Consider the following 16,461-nt stretch of genomic DNA (forward strand, 5'->3'; position numbering starts at 1 on the left):
GTAAAATTTGTTAAAGTTTCGATAATGATAGAAATCTCCGTTAGGAGAAAAGGTTGAAAGGGAGTCAGAAAGAGAAAGGAAACATTGCTTATTTCTCAATGGACAGATTCGTGGAGAGGACTCTCAATGGGTTGTGCGTTGTAGCCCGTTTTCCGGCACATATCGTCGCGTCGTTGGTCGACTATTGTTGATAACTCGGCCATTGGCGCATTTCTGACATTCTCTTGGGTTCTTCCCTACCTGATATCGGAAACAAAACACGCTGAAATCGATTTTCACGGTACACGATGAGACATAAAAATGAGTCTTCGGGTTGTATTAATAGAAACCTGTGTCGTTCGTGCCGAACGAACAAGACTTTGTTCAGTTTCTCTTGTTTTTATTTATTTTTTTTTATATATTTTTATTTAAAAAGAAAAAAAAACGAGACAGATAAATTATTAACGTCGAATAATTTTTAATGCACGTTCGTTCTTTTATTCTCTCGCATTTGTATTTGCCAATTTTTGTGAATATAGTATACTTTTAATTATAAAACTTTAAATGATAATTGATACTTGTTCAAGTATTAAGAATGTATTTTGTTTTTAATCGTAGGAATTATTAATTGATTTGTAATACTACTTTTTTTTTTTTTTTTAATTCTTTTAAGTATATATATATAATATTTATAAATGTTTAGAATTTTTGTTTTACTCACTCAAACGTGAAAGTTTATAAGCATCTGCCGTGTTAATAACATCGACGAAAGCTTGCAGTTCAAATTTTCTCATGGTGGTATTCTTGTTATGGTTAAACATGGCGAACTTGAAAGCAGATTGAACCTCGTCGGTACCCTGCTCGAAAATAGCACCTATAACAAAAATACAATATAGGAATATAATAATCGTTCCATTTCGATATTTAAATATTATAATTGGTTATATTACAAATAAATATTATAATTGCGAAAACGTTTTATTAAACGTTTAATAACGTTTATATTAAAGCATTGTTAACCAGCTTTTGATTTATAAGACAAAAAATAAATATATTTATATGTATATAAACGTCCAGCCATATATACCTCCACCTGCACTTGCCATTGCACATGCACTTGCACAAATTTAATATATAAATTGTTCATACATATTAAAAGGAAAACGATGATAACAATTCGTTGAAAAGTGTTTAAATACAAGTTGTACATTTATGGTATTGGTATTGATAATTGATAAACGTTGTTTTAACCGTAACACCCTTAGAATGTTTTAAAAGTACTAAATGTCTCTTTGAATTGTTAAATTATAAATGTTACATGTAATATAGAATGTGACTGAAAATTTGGAGAGAAAGAGAAAGAGAAAGAGAGAGAGAGAGAGAGAGAGAGAGAAGGTAACACATCATGCCATTTATCAGATGACACACGTCGAATCCTCATCTTTCGTGAAAATCAATCGAGTATGACGATTCAGGTCAACGTTAGGTGTGTATCGGATGTCTAGTTATATCGGTCCGTTTACCGAAAGCCCACATACGATGTACCTACGCGATCCGACGTCTGCTAGATCACCAATGTTGCATGAGTTTGCTGTAATTTCGATTGAAGCCATTTGACATTAATAGTTAGGTACTAATGCCTACTGATATTAAGCCTAGAAACCAGTTAATTCATCATAGTATACGTATATTCAAGATCTTTATTTAAACAATATCTTTTTTATTTCATAACTTTAATTAAACCTAATTTTATATATAATATGTAAAATATTTTATTTTTTAAATTAATAAATTGTATTTATTAAATACGAATAAACTTGTACATAATATACAGTTTAATAATAATAATAATAATAATATAATATTTAAATAATAATATAAAATTAAAATTAAAATATCTTATACACACATACATACAAAATTATATATAAAAATTAAATATATAAAATATATGTATTAATCTATAAAATATATATATTGTTTTAATGATAATGATTTTACATTATTTTTAATGATGTTTTTAATTGTTAGAAAAATGGAATAATCCTTGTAAATCTTTAAAATGTTCAACAAATTTTGGTTATCTTACTTTTAATATAACATAGATTTTTTTCTATTTTTTTATTCAATTATATAACACACACGTATTATTCGTAATAATTATTTATAAGCTTATTCTCATAATTTGCAGTAATAACGTACAAATAAAAGTAGCTGATTTTGTAATATAACTACAAAAAAAAAAAATATCTTTGTAAGCTTTTAAGAATTTTTTTATCATACATTTAAATTAACATAACTATAGATATTTTGTTCTTTTTACCAATCATATGCACCTATTACGTGTGTGATAATTATTTAAAATTATTCGATAAGATTCTTTTATAATTATCGAATGATCAAATAAACGAAATAATTATGATTGTGAGATTATTTTTCAAATTAATTAATTAAATTATTTGTAACATACCAGATGCATTATCTTTTATCTACTTTCTTCTATTATTTTCTTTTTCCTTATTACTATCTCTCTCTCTCTCCATAGTTTTTTTTTGTTTTTCTTAGAAAAAACCTTTTCCTATTTCAGCCAGAGGAGAGGAATTTTCTACGCTACCAACGAAAATATACATTTTTAAACTTTATGCGATATTATTACCCTATTCTCTCGACTACTACAGTATCCTTTTTTCTTTTCTTATTTTTGTTTCTTTTCTATCTCAATTTTCCTTCAATTGTATTTCAACGAGCAAAATTTTACGTCCACATAGACGTTCAACGGAATACGTATTATCTAATAAAGTATTTTAAATATTCTTCTTTTCTTAATAATAATAACAAAATTATTTTGACGATAATTAAAGGAAGCACATTTTTCAAATTAAATTTAAAAAAAAAAATGCAAAATGCTTATAACTTTTAAAAAATTTAACTTCATCTTCACATTCAATTTGTGAAGATTAAAATTAACATTTTATTTATTCATAAATTTATTTATTTATTTATTTATTTATTTATTTTACGCGATAAACTCGTTAATATAGAGTCAGGTTTAAACGAAATTGAGAAACAATGTAAAATAAAAATGATTGAAGATAATTAAGATAATATTTTATAGATGATATACGTAGATTAATTGAATATATCAATATTTCGTTGATAAGTATTTACATTTCAAATAATACTCCATTAATGCAACTAAAATTGCCATACTAGGTGTGATACAGCTTTGATATACAATAAATCATATATCTGAGAATATTCTCATACTCATGACAGTTGATAGACATAGATTGATCACTATGTTTGATGGTAAGTCTTAAAAATCTGTCTTATATATTTTTTCAATGTCATAACTATAAAAGTATATAGGAAGATCAGATTGTGTCATCATATTCAAAAATTTGATGAACTAATTGACATTAGAAAAATTTAGATGTATTTTTAAAGTGATTGAAAATACTATAAATATATTGAAATTAGGTTAAAAATGATACTATTATAATAAAATGATATTATATATATTTATATATATAAATAAAAAATTATATTATTATGTATAAAATAATATTTATATAATATATATAATTATAAAATAAAAAATAAATATATAATATTAATATTATAAAATAATAATACAATAATATAATAATATAAATATAATACTAATATAATAAAATAATAAAATAATAATATAATAATATAATAAAATAAATATAATATATATATATATATGTAAATAAATATAATTACATTTATCTATATATTATATTATATAATTATAATATAATTTTGTATTATAATAAAATGGTAAGGTTGAAAAATCAGTTTGTGAACTATAATAAATTGTAAATATATCTAAGGAAGATATAAGGGTAAGTGTTTAAATCACGTTCACATGATGTACAATCTACCCTTATTCGATAAAATCTATATTTAAATTATATCGTCCTAGAGTCTACAACTTCCAGAAACAATGGCTGCGTAGTATTCGAGTATTAGAAGGGATCGATAAGTTATCTGTTACAGACGGTCTATCTTGATTTACTAAATATACACTTAATATAAAGATGAAAACGTATATATAGATAACTACGAATATTAATCGATAAACTTATCGATTAATTTATTATTAATTTATAAAATTTATTCTTACGATTTGTTTACAACTCAATGGATATTACAATTTGTACGTGTGTGTGTGCTACCGGTTTAAATAATAAATAAAATTATTTTTAGATAATATTAAAATAATATTTATCGTTATATATAACAAATTATTGTAAAAAGAAAAATTAAATTAAATGAATAAAGTAGAGAGTTATGTTTTTCCTTTTCTTTTTTTTTCGACTGAATGCAGCTAACCATTAATTTACTTCTTGTATTTTAAATAATAATAATAATAATAATAATAATAATAATTATTATTATTATTATTATTATTATTATATTGTTAAAATTGTCGCTAAAGTTAAATTAAAATGCAAAATTATAAACGTAGAATTTTTAATAGAAAATTGAAATGTACAAATGTTTCATGTTAAAATAATTCTAAATTATTTACAATAAATAATCGGATTATTTTTAGCTTTTTTTTCGTTTTAATAATATAACAGATTACTTTTTTAATTATTCGATAATATTATATATAAAATATTTCATTATCAAGCGTATGATTAAAAATATTGTCTGTCGTGCATTTTACAACATTCTTGTGATACAACATTCTATATACCTTTATTACAATCAAACATGTTTTATTAAATTCCACGAATAACGAGATTAAATCCGAAGGATCTCTCTTAAGTTCTTCTTTGATCCATTCGATATCTATATTTTAAAAACAAAAGTAAAACGTACACGTAAACAGACGTAGACTTAAATAACGAAGCAAATGAGAAAAAAAAAAAAGTTTTGGTCGTATAATTCGTGAATACCTTTCGAAATTAAAATGCTAAATTATTTAACGTACGATATTTCGAAATAAACGCATCATTTAACTTCGAAAATATTCAACGTTAAATTAAATTGTAAGATATCAAAAGACATGGAAGACAAAAAATTCCAATTCGCGTTCCAAGATTCTCATCCTCCACCCCTCAACAACCCTCATTTCCTTCTTCGTTCTTTACTAATCGATTATTTAACTGGATGATATTTTTTTTCCTAGAATTAATATCTATTAATTTATAAATTAGATTAATTATTATTAAGGTACGAACAAGATAAAGATGTACAAATAATTTTTAATAAAATCAAATGATTTCTAAGAAACAAGAATACGACGTGAACGTCAAAATTCAATGTGGTAAATTATTTAAACAATTTAAAGTATATAATAGTATCATTGAAACCGATGTATCATGATAAAACGAGACACGGAAAGATGCATGTAAAATCTATTAAAAAAAAGAAAAAAGCAAATAAATAAAAATCATCAACTGTGTCACACTCGTTGCAGCAACAAGAAATGAGAGAGACAAAATAAAAGAAAAAAAATAACAACAACGTAGAAGAAGGGGAAAGAAATGGGGTGAATAAAATTAAAAAAAAAGAAGAAATGAAAGAAAATAGGAAGGAAATGGAGATAGAAGGAAAGATCAGAATGACGACGTTGGAATGGTTGGAAGAAAATGATTGAACAAAGAAAGAAAGAAAGAGAAAGAGAGATGAAGGGATGGAAGAGTAGAAATAGGATGGTAGTGGTAGTAGTAGTGGTGGTGGTGTTGGTAGGGGGAGTGAAAGAGGGTGAAGGGCACGGAGAATGTGGAGGATTGCGGCGAAGCGCTGAGTACGGAAGGGAAATACGAAAAGGGGAATCGATGTGAGTGTGAACCAGTAGTGGGGAGACTGGGCACCAATCAATAGCCGCGCGGCGGCGCCACACCTGTCAACGCGTGCTGAAATAAACAGGTATTACATATATCTATATATATCTATATATATAATTTATGTACATATATATATATATATGCAATACATGGGTATATGCACATATTGTCTATCTTTGTCAAATGTGTTAAAATTGCAATTCAACCAATGATGATCAACCCTATTCAACTTTTTTCTCTTCTTTTTTTTATTCTTTTTTATTTAATTTCTTTTCTTTCGAAACTACATTTTTGAAATCTTTAATTCGTCAATATTTATTAGAACGTAACGATTAACGAGTTTTGATGGGTTTAAAAAAAAAAAAAAAAGGAAACTTCGAACGACAGAAAGTTCCTTTTAGGCAAATACATGACTTTTGTTGTGAATGGTTGAACAAGAGAGAACAGTTTCCGAATTCGAAAATAAAACTGACCGCATTTCGATGTCCTCAGTTGATCGCGTTTTATTGGATTAACGTATAAATAAATAAAGATTTGGCTTGATTGAAATGTTTTTTTATGAGTTCTTGTTAACGTACTTGCTGATTGATCTCTCGGGAAAAGGGGAGGTTTGTGTGTTTGGGGGATTCTTTGTTTCTCAACGATCGGATAGGTGTGTATTAGCGGATTGATTACGAGAAATGTGCTGAATAGCTTTTGGAAAACTGTAGTATTGGAACGTGTTAACGTATCACCTGCTATATTTAATTTTTACAAATTAAAATCAGTAAAATACTCTTAAGTAAAATTATTATTATTTTAATTAGTTAGGGTCTTTATTTTATTATAATTTAAATTAAAACGCTTAAAACGTTTTCTGATTTTATTTATTATGCAAGTGGAGGTTCTGAACTATTAAACATATATATTCGTACGCATATATTGAAAGAGAGAGAGAGAGAGAGAGAGAGAGAGAGAGAGAGAAGAAGGAATCCATAGATGGGTCGACACCGCAGGAAAATTAAATTGCCGATCGTAACTGAAGCTTTGACGGAACACCGTGCACCATCGAAAACCATTAAAAGTTTCTTTAACTTCCCTTCACGCGATTACGATTGTAATTGAATATCGAGAACAATGTAAACGAGCGAATGACTTCAAATGTAAACTTTCATTTAAAGGAAGGAATCCTTTATTCTCATTATTATTGGATATCCGGATCATTTGTTTTATCCTTTAGAAAATAACTGACAACTAGTACCTTTAATGTTACTTTCGAAAACTTATCCTAAGTTTTATATACCCCCCCCCCCCCCACATACATATATATATATATATATAAGTTTTGTTCATAGTTTGAATAAAAGATTTAAGTAAAGTTACTTTCTTTATTTCTCTAAAGGTAAAATGTAAATTTGTAGAGACATTTCTAGGGTAGTTTTCATATAGAGTTTATACTATCGTATTTCGTCGATATTATCGTTTTAACCGTTCGACGAAGGAACCAAACAACCCGATTCCCCGTTTCTAACTAATACGTTTGCTGTTTCTAACTAATTCGGCCTCAGCCTCAATTACTCGGAGTCGGTCGTTATCTGAGCTCTCTTATACAACCCTTATCAGGGGGTACCACTGACTCTGGTACACTATGGACTATCTATATTTATGGTGCGTCGAGTTTCCCCCTCCCCTTTTCTCTTCACATACCTCTAACCCTTTTCCATATCTTCCTAACACCCCCTAACAATAGATATAGGTATAATGCTGAATAACTAATATATGTTCTTTTCAAAGATATTTCATAGAGTTAATACCAAACTATTATTCGACAAATGATGATAACAGATTTTATTTAATAATTTTGGGAAAGTTGATTTAGTAAAGGGTAACACAGTAGTTAAAAGACAAGGATTCTAATATATTTTCTATTTTTTTGTTGGATTTATTTTACAAATTTTTATGAAGATATTTAATTAAATGGAATTATGTGGTAATAATTAATTTACAATATGATTACCATTTGTAAAATTGTATATTGTTTTTTATTATTTATATAAATGTTATACTTGATACGAAATTTGTAATCAGATAAGAAATTAGTAAGATCACTCTAATATTATTATATTTTATTTCACGTAATTTTTTTAATAATTTGTAGGACTTTCTTCAATTTTGATCTAATTCAAACGTAAGAGTTTTTAATTTTTATTATAATTGATCTAACGATAGTAATGATAATGGCCACGTATTATTCACGTTTCGTTTAAATTAAACTCGAACCGATCAAGAGGAGCTCGGAAGATTAACTTGTTGCTAATGTAGCAACATTAGCAATTCCGGTTGTGAAATTGGCGCAGTGCCTTCTTCTTTTTCATTGCTGAATTTCTACGATTCTTACTTAGATCACATTCTTCTCGAGAGTTTCCAGTTTCCAAATTAAAGAACGGAAAAGGAAAAGAAATTTCTATCAAAAAATTCGAATTACCGACCCGTATAAAAAAGAATTCAAAGTTTGACGAGGTCAATCATTATTCTTGGCAAAAAAGTTCTAATTTCTGTAGTGTGATTTTTGTGTGTTATAAGGGTAAATTAATCGATATTTTTCTATTACCCTAAAGATATATTCCTAAGGGATTTTAAATGAACCTTCTTTACAGTTAACAGAATATATTGAATCAAACTTTATGTTAATCTGTCGTACGATCTTTGATAAAGGATTATCTGCTTCTTATAATTAAACGAACTAACGAATCGAAACGAAAAGAAACGGTTCGGTAATTTTCTAAGAGTTTCTTCAGAAAGAACAATGAAAGGTTTGAAGAAATAAGAGATACTGACAACATTACCGCAATTCCTTTTCTACAATATTACCCACGATGGGTCATTCTTTTCCCTTTTTTCTTCTTCGACTATGAGAAGAAAAGCAAAAAGAAAAAAAGGAAAAAGAAAGAAACCTTGAAGTAACATCAATCGTTACTCAACTGTCGGATTTCTTTCTTTCTTCAACGAAAACAACCCTAAGACGAATTCATTCTCGTTGAAAGAAGAATATACTTGAGGTTTACTAATAGAATAGATATCTTTCATTATGTTTAAAAAAAAGTAATGAAACTTTTTACAAGATCAAATATTTCTATCTTAAATGTTTTCTTATTATTTTATTAAATACAAAACTATATCAAAAATAATTGATCACTATAAACATTATCATACGATTCGTATATATTTCCAAGTATTCATTAGACCTACCCATAGGTAATAACAAGTTCCCATTAACGTTCTAATAGCAATAATTGTACAAATTTCACGATTATTGTTCTAATTACCATAGGTGGAATGTACGATTAGTTATCGTTAGGAAGAAATTATTGATAATTCGGCTATAAAATCCAGGTAAGCCAAATACACAAAGGCATACCACTCCAACAACGACTATCGGTATTCTCATAAAGGCTTTACACGTAAACTAATCAGCTATGGTATTCCAACGACAATGTTTCTCCTACCAGTATGAACCAAAGCTTGCAGGGTACCAACCAACCAACCAACCAACCAACCAACCAACCAATCAAGCAACCAAGCAGGTAGGCATGCACGCACGCACGCATCCACTCACGCACGCATGCACCACGAATTTGTTGTCTCTGATCATTGTTTGTAAACGAAGCTTATTTGTCGAATTCTACCGACAAACTGAAACATCCGCAATTGTCAATTTCATTTTAAATCCCAACCCTACCCCCTCCCCCTATTCTATCTTCCCCTTTTCAGTTTCTCTTTACCAATCCATTCATCTTTATGCGTACGTATACACACCTAACACACACACACACACACACTTGTGTGTTAACCTTATCGAAATAACAGATTGTAGCAGGTTGCTAAAGCTAAACTCATGTGATTCGTTCTATCAAGATAAACTATGTCGCGTTGCTATGTTGGATGATAATTAACTAATAGACTGCTATACGTGAGAGAAATACTAAAAGGACTTACTCGGCAACGTTCGAGATCGCGTTTGAATCGCGTTTCTCTACAACCCTAATTACATCGGGAAACACCGTGACGCATTCTAATTTTTCTTCATTATTTCATTAACAATTCGAATCTATACGATAGTATTATCGATGTGTCATCATTTATTATTTTTTATATTCTGTATACCATAATTATGAAAATGATCTAAGTCATATATCTTTTTATTTCGAGAAATATCTTGAAAATTTTCAAATATTTACTTTGAAATATATTTAAATTATAATATATTACAATTTATTTAAAATATAATATTAAAATATATAAAATATTACAAACTTTAAAATATTCTTTTAAATATAAAAGAATTACACTTGAATACTAAATGAATTTTATGTAGTATTGAAATAACAAATACTATCCTAACAATATCGTAATTAAATTAATTTAGTTTAAAATAATGTGGTGTGAAATAATAGATAAACTAATTTTATTTTCTTAAACTTAGACTACTTTTATAAAAAATTATATCTTTTTACTCTAACGTGAAATAACATTTCTATTTATTTAATCATAAGTATACGAATATTATAAATGAATAATAATAATAATAATAATAATAATAATAATAATAATAATAATAATATTAAGTTCGTATGATTTCTGAAGATTAAAAAATAATGGATTAATGTTTATCCAAGCGTTTGCTATTTTTCTCATCTTTTGCTATTTTAGTTCTATTTCTTTTTTGAAATTTGAAAATAGGAGGTAGGAAAAAAATGTAAGAAAAAAAAAGGGAGAAAAAGCAACTCCCTCTCTCTCTCAAGGGAATGCATGATGCATCAACGTCCGTGCAACGACGTCGGTGCAAGCTAGCATAAGAGAACATTCGCGCTCGAAGGAAGATTAAACGCTTTAAAGTCTGGTAGAAAACTTTGAGTTAAGTAAGAGCCACCAAAAGAGAGACCGGACTTCTTAATCATGTAAAGATATAAAGCTTTTCGTCTTAAAAGCTCCTTTCGAATAATGGCTGATCTTTCCACTCACTGAAAAAAGATGTTTAATTTTTCTTCTACATTTCCTTTTCTAAAAAAATACTAAGCGTAGTTCTTAAAAATGTCTATAAAAAAAGTATATTTATAAAACACAATCTGTGTCTGAGAGTGTGTGTGTATGTGTTAACGTGAAAAGGTGTTTCTTAAAAAATAAATTATAAATACAACAAAAATTAATAAATTTATTCGATATTCAAATTGAAAAAGAAAATACTTTTTCCATAATCGCTTATTGTTTTTCTTTTTTTTTTTTTATTATTATTAATAACCATTGTTCATTCTATTATTCTTTTTAATTTTTTATTTTCATATTATTATCCCATAAGTAAAAATGAATTCAATACAATGGAAAAAAAAAAAAGAATAAAAAGTAAGATTTTAGTCTGAAGTAACGTAGCCGCAACCGCCACCACCACACCCCACCTTGAAATCCTTTTAAAAATCTCCATCCCTTCAGGAGCATTTTAGTCCCTCGGAGCCGATTTTTCAGGTCGTAAGTACAGGTAGTGATTTATAAAGTGGAAACGCGCCGACTGGACTCTCGTGCGTCCTTTGCAACGATCCATTACAATCCCCTGCTGCTTCGAGTCATAATATTTCCTATTCCCTTCACCCCCACCAGCCCACCCTCCTCCCCCATCACTCCCTCTCTCTTTCTCTCTCTTTCTATTTCTCACTCTCTGTTTACTTCTTTTTTCTTTTTGTTTGTATCTTTCTTTCCATTTTTTTTTGCCACCAACTTTGAAGTTCTATTCGTTCACAGAAAAATGTTCAGCCCTTTTTCAAAACTATCGCGAATCAGGTTGCTTTATGTAAAATCCTGAAAGAACTTTTTCCCTTATTTTTTGATATCAACGTATGCATAGGACACATGCATGCATGTATGCATGCATACATAGGTTATAGCTTTTGGTATATAACAGCAAACATTATAACACCGTACGATTATGAATATTGTATATACCTTCGACAAATCTTTCTCCCGTTTTGCTTAGCTTCCTCTCTTATGCAACCCCCTTATTCATACTATCCTTCTCTCTTTTCCTAATCTTGGATGGATACGTAAGCTATTGCGAATAGGTACACTTAAGTAAATATTTGCAATTTGGCTTGTACGATATATATAACCATACACATACACAGACATGTACACATAACATATATGGTTAGGTATAAGCATTTTATGGTGATGCATTTTTTGGAATATTCAATAATCAATCGATATAGTAACAATAAATTTCAATAACATTTGTCAACATTTTAAAGTCATCAATGATCAGGAATGTTGCATACAAATCTATGGTAATTTAAGCAATTCAAAATTTTATTAGAGTGCAATACTGTTCTTGATTTACCTTAATTGATTGATAATTAATCGACCTAAATGTATATTGTAATTTTGAAGAATGAAGTATGGGTATGAGGTATCATTCTCTCTCTTTTTTTCTCTCTATCATTTCCTTGATATTAAAATAAAAAATATTTAAATGTAACAAGTATGTATTTTAATATAATAATTTATATATATATATATTTGTATCTTTCTGTATTTTCACGTTGACTTTTATCGAATTTTTAGATAATTCGTAGTGTCCAGATGAATTGCATATCTTGATTTTAACTTATATTATTTATTATAATATATTTAATTAAATTAATTATACTGGTTAGATTTAATATTTGTGGCAATGAACTTTCGGATTCCTAATGCCACATTTAATAATAATAATAATTACATTTAATTATAACATATATATATATATATATATATATATATATATATATATATAATCTAATAAACACATTTATCCTTTCATGTATGCCTTCTCTTCACTTATCACAAAGTATCATCAAATTTATATCATTAACGTTATCTAAGAATTTTCACGTTACATTAAAAAAAAAAAAAAAAAAAAAAAAAAAAAACCCAGAAAACCAAATACACGTATCAAAGGTATTAGAAAAAAAAAAAAAAATAAAAAGGGTAAATGATCTAAAAAAAAATCGAACTGGTAAACGCATTTGTGTTAGCAGTCTTTTTCCTAGGCTATCGACAGAAGCCCAATAGTCGTTCCTTCCTGTATCATTGGTACAGAAAGAGAGTAAGAAAAAGAGAAAGAAAAAGAGAGAGAAAGAGAGAGTTTTCCTATGGTCTCGTTGGGTTTTGCGGGCTCGGTAATAAAAACGTCGAGGAGATACGTAAAGTATTTCGTAATAACGGATAGTGGTCCGTGCTGCTGGCACAGAGCAAAGGAGGTTTATTGCTTTGCCGGTTGCTGCTGCTACTGCTGCTGCTGAAGCTTCTGCTCCTGTTCCCTGCTGCTATTGCTGCTGCGTTTGCTGTTACTACTACTGTTACTACTTTTGCTACCGTTCATGTTGCTGTTGCTTGCTATTGCTACTACTACTGATGTTGGTGTTACTAGTGTTGCTGCTGCTGTTACTACTACTCTACCTTGCTATCCGGTCTTTACCAGCTCACCCTTTCTCTCTCATTCTAACGAATCAAGCTCTCAAGTTCGAACCTGATACATACTTACCTCGAGTGCATCGAGACTGCGATGCTAAACCGCAAAGGATGCCGGGAGGGTTTGCCTAAAAGCCTATCTATTGCATTGCTTAAGATCTCTTTTGTTTTAATTTAACTTTTATAAAAATACAAATATTCTAAGTATATGGTAACAAGAATCCGAACAAATATGTACTCGTCATTTCTTATTTTTTTTTTTTTTTTGAATTTCAACTAAACGATAGATAAAAGTAATCAATGTATTAGATCTAATGAACAGTACTGTCATTTTTTAGAATAAAACAAAAATATAATAAATTTTCATATCTCTTGAATTGATTAACATTTATTGAATAATATTATTATCATCATAATTGTGATAATTTTTATATTGCATTTTTTTTTAAATGTCGTATACCTAGAGACCAAAAATTGAACCTGTTTTTGTCAGAATTAACAGAACTTTACGGTAGACCTAATATTTGGATAATATGAATTGTCTGATAATACGATTCATAATTTTTCTCTCGTGAGAAAAACAAAATCAACTGTCGAATAATAGAAATGGGGTATAAATAAAAAAAAGAAAGAACAGTTGCTCGACGATGCGGGTCTTTGCACGCGGATTACATCAGTCCGTACGCACCGATGGTGGTTGCTTGCTTGGTTTGTACGAGTTAGGGGTGTGTAGGTAGTGGGTGGGTGGAACTGGTGGTTGGTAGTGCCAGTGACGGAACGATTTGGAGTTCTTTTCATGGAAGAATGGCTTTTCCATGTCGTTGAATTCAGTGGCTGGCTGGCTGGTTGGCTGGCCCGCACAATTTGATTCTTCTCGACCACCCGATGATGACGAAAGTCGACAACGGTGACGGTGACGACTTTACGACGACGACGACGACGACGACGACGACGACGACGACAACGACGACGAAACGAGGCTTCAAAAACTAGAAAAGAGAAATAGTGTGAAAAACTCAAGGACTACGACGTCATTGGACAATTTCTCTCTTTTTATTCTCGTACACTCTTTTCTCTACACTCCAAAAGTCTTCCAGATGAATCGGTAGGGGTATTCTTCAAAACTCTTCTATCTACCCTTATTCTTCTCGACATTTTTCTTCTCCTTTCTTTTCTTTTTTTACTCGAGTACTTCGACTTCTTCCTTTTCCTATCCTTTTTTCCACCTTCTACCACACTTTTCTTTTATTTTTTTTTTTTTAAGTTTTCTTTCTTTCTTTTTCTATCTCTTCTCTTCCTCTCATTCTTCTTGTTTTTCTTCTTCTACTACTCTTCTTTCTTTCTCTTGAATTTTTTCTTCTTCTCTTCTTCTTCTTCTTCTTTTAGCACTCCTTTCGATCTTACCTCCAAGCCATTTTCTTCTCATACCGAACATAACCTTCCCGACTTGTTAGTCGTTCTTCGAAAGTGTCGTGCCTGCGGTCCCGCCGATATCACTTTCCGATAAAAGTCGCAAAGAGTCCTTTTGTACTTCTCTTCCCATACCTTTCTATCTCATTCCATCTTACCATCCATCCCCCACTACCATCACCACAACCACCATCCTCTTCTTTTCATTTTCTTTTCCCTTTATTTTTTCCTTCTCTTTCTGCTTCTTGACAGTGGGGAGGCACATGAGGGTTAAGGGATTGGACAAAAAAAAAAAGAAAAAAATATTTTAAAGGTCCGTCCCTGTGTATGTCGATGGACATACGACGAAGTACCTTTCCAAGGATTTCGTTTCTTATTACGTGTTCCTCTCTATCCAATCCCCTTTTTTTCTAATATTTTTGAACCTTTTTGCAACGAATCGAATATATCTTCGAAGTTATGCGAGCAACGTGAAACACGTATCCTAACATTTTACGATTTTTCTCTCGTACCATCTAACAAAATCATTTTTTTTCATCTTCTTCTTCTTCTTCTTCTTCTTCTTCTTTTTTCAGTTCCTTCTCTTCCTTCCTTTACAAGTTATACGTTTCACCATCTTGTTCATCGTTCTTTACTGTCCTTTCTTTATATCTTTCTCGTTCGACCTACAGAAACGTGACGAATTCGAGTAAAGTTCTCTGACACCGTGAAAAAAGATTGGATCAAATAGAACTCCTTGAACGTGACTTCTTATTTTTTTTATTTTTATTTTTATTATTATTTTTTGAGGGTACGAATTTATATTTCAACGAAAAAAAAAAAAACATGTTCATCAAGCGTTTGATTAGGATCCATTGAAATGATCTTTGTTATCATGTTTCGTGATACGTGTACCACTGGTGGTAAACGTTAAATTTGTTCGTCAGGCCACGTGAACCACCGGTGGTAAACATACCATTAAACATATTTATTTAATGCGCTGAAAATATATGTTTATAACACGTTTAATTCTGTACTAAAATATTTCTATTAAAATATTAATGCGTTATACAAAATACAGTATGGATTAAAACACATAAGTTTGTTTTATTGTGTTATATTTACAATAATTAATAATTACATTTAATGGTTGATTTTGTTAAAACAAAATTAAATAGCCTGAACAACAAGTCAGACAAAAAGAACTTGGCACGGAACGTGTTATAAACAAAGATTGCAAATCAAACGTTTCTATGGTGAGTCTAACAAAACAACTATTGTTTCAGGTAAACCTTTTACAAATGTATCCCTTTTTATTTTATTTGTTTTTTGTTTTTTTTTCGTTTCAACTAACAATCTAATAAAGGAATAATGAGGGGAAGATGTGATAAGAGATAAGAAAGTTATATATATAATATATAATATAAAATGTAAAGAGAGAGAAGATATTACCGTGACTTACATAGGACCGCCCGCCCGCCCCCTTGTTTTTTTTTTTGCTTTCACCAAAGGAAAAGAAATAAATAAAAGAACGAAAGAAAGGAAAAGAAAGAAAAGAGAAAAAAAACTAAGAAATAAAAAGAAAAAGAACAGAGTAGATGAACTACCACCATGGTTGTTGCCAGAGGTGGTGGTGGTGTAGAAAAAGAAAAAACGAGAAAAAGGTAAAAAAAAAAAAAAAAAAAGAATTAGAAGGAAAGGACCTGATACTATCTCAGAAAATTATGTCAGTACCTATCTAAGGTTGAAAGCAAAAATGAGGATGATCGTTGTAGTAGTAAAAGAAGAA

The 16,461-nt window shown here is 29.3% G+C and overlaps 1 protein-coding gene across 3 annotated transcripts in view; it reads right to left on the minus strand.

Moving 5' to 3' along the window:
* Window positions 1–16,461, minus strand: part of GluRIB (Glutamate receptor IB) — a 212,963-nt gene that overhangs the window by 88,152 nt on the left and 108,350 nt on the right. For all 3 annotated transcript variants that reach the window (XM_089178946.1, XM_015328452.2, XM_015328453.2), the window contains one exon: window positions 701–853. In XM_089178946.1, coding sequence (XP_089035072.1) covers window positions 701–853 — 153 coding nt within the window. The remainder of the gene's footprint in view (window positions 1–700; window positions 854–16,461) is intronic.

The sequence above is a fragment of the Polistes dominula genome, unplaced genomic scaffold (genome assembly GCF_049000335.1).
Source record: "Polistes dominula isolate Pdom_NZ unplaced genomic scaffold, Pdom_raw_medaka contig_18, whole genome shotgun sequence".
NCBI classification, from domain to species: Eukaryota; Metazoa; Arthropoda; class Insecta; order Hymenoptera; family Vespidae; genus Polistes; species Polistes dominula.